Source organism: Cyclopterus lumpus, chromosome 4 (assembly GCF_009769545.1).
Source record: "Cyclopterus lumpus isolate fCycLum1 chromosome 4, fCycLum1.pri, whole genome shotgun sequence".
In the NCBI taxonomy this organism is placed as follows: Eukaryota; Metazoa; Chordata; class Actinopteri; order Perciformes; family Cyclopteridae; genus Cyclopterus; species Cyclopterus lumpus.
This window is the reverse complement of record NC_046969.1, coordinates 17,509,685-17,515,684: the sequence shown is the minus strand read 5'-3', so window position 1 is coordinate 17,515,684 and position 6,000 is coordinate 17,509,685. Positions and strand designations below refer to the sequence as shown.

The following is a 6,000-nucleotide window of genomic DNA, read 5'->3' as shown; positions in this document are numbered from 1 at the left end:
ACTCCGCCTCAACTGGTGTTGTATTAAAACGCTTCGTAAATTAGCATTACCTGAGGCATAAACCGTACAGGAAGTGACTGTGGGCTTCAGCAGCAGACATTAATTAGAGCAAATACGTGGCATACTCGGACATATTATGTGTAATATATTTATACAACTGCAGCCAAGTGTAACATTGACCCCTTGTTAGGACCATGGATACATTTCCACATTAAAGCCAACATTTTCTTTGATTTTCTGTAGCGCTGGGTTTTTTAATGGTGCCAAGACTAGTGCTCATTCAATAATATACTAAGTGGACAATGCTGTGAACCAGTGTCATTTCCCAACCTTTATTAGTGTTACAACCACACAGAGGAACATATACAATGCAATTTTCCTACCTGAGTATCTCATCTTTGAATCACATGGAAAGATTTGGCTTCTCTAACACATACGGTGAAATGAGCTCTCTACTCTGCAGCGCTTGGAGAAAAAGCACAACAATAAGCAAATAAATCCCCCAGAAAACAATTCACCAATTTTACCTTTCAAGGTGCTCTGGACTTACTTATAACCTGAGTCAAAAGTATATTTTGTCCATAGCAAAACAATTAAACCTGTTTTTTTCCAATAGTAACAAAAACACAAACCATTAAAAAGCAACTGGCATTTGACAAAAAATCTCACATTTATTTTATTTGTTATACAAGTGTTGAACTTTACATCAGTCTTAAGTGATGAGCCCCTTGGTAACATGTTTACATAAAAAACATGAGCTACAGTACAGCATGTATACCAGTGCTGGAAAATATTCACACATTTCCCATTTCTTTTTTGGAAAGATTTTAATAAATAAAATGTCCAAACCCAGGCGGAAGAACTACATTTATGATAGAAACTTTATTTTCAAAAGTCCTTGCCCATTACTCTGCTATGACCGTTAAAAAGATATATTTCATTCAGAATTACACAACAAAATGTGCAATGCATAAATCACTTTAACTGGGTTTTTGCATTCCCATTCTACTGAAGTTAATGCCAATTTGGCAAAATCATATAGACATATTTCAATGGGCGATCAATTGAACTCAGTAAGCAAAAAACACTGTTCACAAGTGGAAAAAAAGTGATAATGCATCTTTGTAATTTGTTGAATCCTTTCTTTTCATAAGCCTTTACGTTCAAACATACTACCATGAATGAAGTGTTGAACCATAAACACACTGTATAACATATGTGCAACTTCTACACAATAGCTTCTCAAACGTTACATTTTGCAATTAAAAGGTTTCTTCATATTAACGTTTTCCCATGATTTTTTATTTTACACTAGCAATACAACAAAATATATATTTTAGCCATTTTCCTTGACAACAGTTCAATGTACAGCTGAGAAAATATAAGGCCAGGGGCTTGATTGCTAGTGGTTATACAATCCAAACTTCAAGGTGACGGAGAGCGACGCTGGGCAACCAGGACCTTATATTCCTATTCTGACAGTCTGGAACATTTTACAAAGTCCACATCCTGGTCCAGGGGTGTTGTTTTGTTTACAATAATTATAAAAAAACAGGCTTCGACAAGGATGTTGGGAAGTGTATATACAACCTTTTGACCGGGAAATTGCTGATATGATGGAGCCAGTAATGTTTCATTTTTTTGTCTTCTTTTTTTTTTTTTCGTACCTTAAATTTTTCTACATTTTTCAACAGCAGCAGCACATTTAAATACATAGTTGGCTTGTCTCTTAAAATTGAAATTTGACTCTGCATTTTATGTACAGTCTCATCTGAACCTTGCACTGCCATCTCTGTGCATCAAGTCTGTTGGTCTGCAGGGAAGGTAGGAAGAGTGGCGTGTCTGGGGGGAAAGGAGATTGCAACGCAGTTGGAGGAGGAGGGTTTGTAAATGGCTAGTGTGGATGACGGGATTTCTCAGCTCTCTTCAAAAATAAAACGATCACTTCCCTTCCTTTCACCGGGGTGTCCTTTATGATGTCAGGGCTGCAAAAGGGCAGGAAGAGGTTTGGGGATGATTTAAACAGCCTACATTTAAAGGCTTGTCACCAACTGCATCTGTCCTTCCCGTACGTCGCCTTCAGGGAAGCAGCCATCTTTAGTGATAGGAATAATGTAACCGTCACTGCCCCCTCGGCCTATCTGGTAATAGGCTTGGAGCTGGTGGCCGGCCCCTAAGTTAGGCATGCTCTTGTAGTAAACGTCCTCATTCTCGCTGCCCTTGCAGGGGGACAAGTCCTCCACCACGTCAGGGCTGCTCTCGGGGTATGGAGAGTCCCTTAGATTAGGCATACTAGTGTACAAGGAGTCTCTGTTTGGGGACTGCAGACTATCGTCGGGGTTGGTGGGCGTCAGCTGGCTGACAAAGGTTTCAACTCCCCCATCGGTCCTCACCTTCTTCTGGGGTGCGTACAGAAGCGAGTGAGTCCGCTGGGGGATGAGCGGCGCCTCCAACTCCTGCTGATGGTGCAGCTCAAGACCCACCGTGTCGCCCACATGCACCAAAGATGAAGCGTCGGCTACGATAGCGTCGTCTTCGCTGCTGCTGCCGCTGCCCACCACCGTCACCTTGGGCGGAGCCCGCTCCGTGTGGTGGTGATGGTGGTACTGCGGGGGCTGCTGGTGGTGGGGTGGATGATGTAAACTGTGGTGCTGTTGTTGCTGTTGTTGCTGCTGCTGATGGTGGCTTTTGTTACAGGCACGCAGGTTGTTGTGTACTAGCTCAGAGATGATCATTTTCTCAAAGGCAGCATCGTCCAGACTGAGGCCGCAGTCTACTACCTGCACGCTGTCGCCAAAATCCCCATTACGGAGTGAGTAGCTATTGTTAAAGTTACCGTTTAGCGGTAGAGTATCCATTGCACTTGTATCCCTCACCACATTGTTCAGTGAGTGCCCTGGAAAGAGGGGGAGATGTGAGGGGATGTTACATTAGTCAACAGCAATAACCATGATATAAAAGGAGCAAAAGTGAGTTTAATGCTGTTTAGGATGCAGTTTCACATAGAAACTCAAATCAAATCAAGCCATGCTGTAAATCCGTTAGTTAGGCACAATAGTTATATATATATATATATATATATATATATATACACATATGGATATACACAGATATACTGTATATATACTGTATATACACATATTTATATATATATATATATATATATATGTATATATATATATATATATACACACACATACATACAGTATGTACACACACATGTACATATATACATATATGTGCATGCATTATTTGCAATGAGAAATCATTTTACTTTCTCCCATATACATTTTGACTGTCCCTTTTAAAAATTGCCTCATAATAAGCAAAGCATTGTGTGTGTTTTAGTCCGCCACAAAAGTGACAAAGCAACGAAAAAGATCCCAAACAACATTAAGACACATACTGGAACAGTAATCACCATCACAACACACCGGGCAAAAGTAGATGTCCACAAGTATGAAGCCACAAACGGGCAAGCTACAACACTTACAGCTTGTCTAGCAACTAATAGGTTGGATGTGCCAACGGAAAGAAAAAGACAGAGATGGGAAAAGATGACATAGACAGAGAGGGGAAGTAGTCATGTATCAACAAGGGACAGCCATCTTTGTTCTCACTACAAGGGGAGCCCACAAGCAGCACTCCACCATCACCACACACAGCAGGTGAAAAGACTCACTTTAGACAACTCACATCATGTCTGTCTGCTCAGGCTATCTGGTCTAAGAGCAGCTGATGTACAAAAGAAAGTAAAATGATTTATTGTAACATGAAGAAGAATCACTCAAAAGAACAACAAAACGTAAAGTAAAAGTCCAAACTGCAAATTAGCAAGAGCAAGGGTTCAGCAAAGAAAACAAACAAGCATTGAATAGCTTTTACTTTTGTGAATTAGACGACAGCTACATTTTTGTGCATGAAGATTCTTTTTTAAAAAAATTAAAAAAAATGTTTTGCTCGTGTTGGTACACTTTCTGTCCATTATTTGGCAGCTTGTGTACCCAAAGCTGGCAAAGGTCAGAGCTTGCCCGCAGCCCAGCACTTGGCATCCGTCACAGTGACAGTTCCCAGTGAGACCCGGTCACTAGCAGAACAGCTCAAGAATAACACAGCCGCTGCAGAGGTCATGTTAGGAATTTCTGAAAGCATGGAGGTCATGGAAAACAGTAGAAATAAGGATAAATATTAGCCACGCCATGATGGAGAGAGCAGATACAGGAAAAATGTGCTCTGCTATGGCTAACATGCCTCCTTGAAGAACACAGATGTAAAACATTAAGATGAAGACAAATAGGAGATGTTAAAGCAACGTTTGTCTTTGTCTAAAATAAGGGGGGGAGTGTTTGTGATTGTAGAGGCATGTGAAAAGTGCAGCTTTCGCAGAGCCTATTGGAAATTAAGGGAAATGACAAGAAAGTTGTGGGGGAAAAAAAAAAGAAGGAGAATGAGGAAAAAATAAACAGCTGCTGCCATGACATCCATGTGCTTGTGCCTGCTAGAAGGCAATTTAGTGTCCAGACAGGTGCTGCTTGGAAAGGTGTGAGGGGAATACTACTGCACGCCGAGGCTGCGGAATGCCACGGGAGGACAGACATTTTGGGATGAAAAGAAAAAGGAAGAAAAAAAGAAAAGAAAATGAAACCTTTTGAATAAATGCTTCTTTCTGCCAGAAAAAAAAGCGACCATTTTTTTCGCTGGAGAAAAAAAAAAATAAATTCACAAATTAAGCAGAAGAGAGAAAAGCAGAGCGATAAAGCTGTCAGATCTGGAAGATTTCTTCAAATGACGAGATAAATCTTTTCATTTCTTTTTTCAGATTAGAGTAAAATTTGGGTGGGTAATTTTGTGAACCACTTGCTCACTGAGTGTGTGTTAATGGACTAAAAGTAAACCAAGTGATTGTGCCAGGGTTTTGGTTGTTTTTAATAAGCATGCTGAAAAAAAATTTACATTTGATAGGCAAAATTAAGTTTTACTCCCATACTTGTCTCTCTGAAGGTCACTAGAGGGGAGCACAGGGAAAAAGCACAAGAAATGACAAAAGATGCCATTTCAGTTTCAAAATAGAATAGCAGACATAATCGCAGCGGTCTTAACAGTGATATGCTTAAATGCCATGTGCAATTAAGATTTTGAGATTTGGTTTTACATATATCAGCTATTAGCAAATATATCTATACACAGACAACGTAATGCCAAAGTTGCATTAAGAGGATCTGCATTAAGCAGCATATAATTTGATTGCACTGTAACACGTTTTAATGGGAAAGCTCCCTCTTAAAACACACACAAAAATAACAAAGCACCTGACAAGTTTAGGAGCATAAATCTTAATAATCATGCAGTTTATACTACAGCTTCAGGTCAACACCACTGTTTACATTATCTCAAGGCAGAGCATGTAGTATCTCTTCCCCATCTTAATCATTATGTCCCGCTCAGAGTTTAGATAAGAGAAATATGAGAACAGAGAGAGTGGGTCGAGACGAGCCACGAAAATCTCTGTTCTACATGAAAACATGTGCGCACAGTATGGACTGTATCAAGTATTTGGGAGACAATGATTCAGAAGGAAAGGTGATACTGCAGAACATCCTGCTTTTCATTTGGCCTCTGTATACTCAACTAAAGAGACAAAGAGGGAGAGAAACAAAGGCGGCAGAGAGAAGAAAAGCCTGAATGCAGGTGAAAGTATTAAGTAAGCACACCTGGCGAGTTAAACACTGGAGCCGTGGGGGTGTTACACACGATTGTCTCGGCCAGTAAGGTGTTATAAGGGTTGTTAGTGCCTTGTGGTCGAAGAAGAGGATTTGTTAGTAGATAATTCCCGGTCATTCCTGGAGTGGCAAGACAGAAGAGGAGTTAAGTGTGGCGCAGTCAGCTGACAGTGATGGAAAAATAGATTTCAGCACGTTTGTCTTTCGCGTGTCGTGTCACCCGAGTTGAGAACGCAGATTAAAATTTGAGAAGCTACTTCTGCATGCGCAGAAAAACGTT

At 40.5% G+C, this 6,000-nt stretch overlaps 1 protein-coding gene across 1 annotated transcript in view; it reads right to left on the bottom strand.

The window, feature by feature from the left end:
* Nucleotides 1-384: 384 nt before the first annotated feature.
* Nucleotides 385-6,000, bottom strand: part of adgrl2a (adhesion G protein-coupled receptor L2a) — an 89,318-nt gene continuing 83,702 nt past the window's right edge. Inside the window, exons 21-23 of the mRNA XM_034531389.1 lie at nt 5,712-5,840; nt 4,988-5,005; nt 385-2,896 (exon numbers count right to left, since the gene is read on the bottom strand). Of these exons, the coding sequence (XP_034387280.1) occupies nt 2,034-2,896; nt 4,988-5,005; nt 5,712-5,840 (1,010 nt within the window). The 3' untranslated portion in view covers nt 385-2,033. The remainder of the gene's footprint in view (nt 2,897-4,987; nt 5,006-5,711; nt 5,841-6,000) is intronic.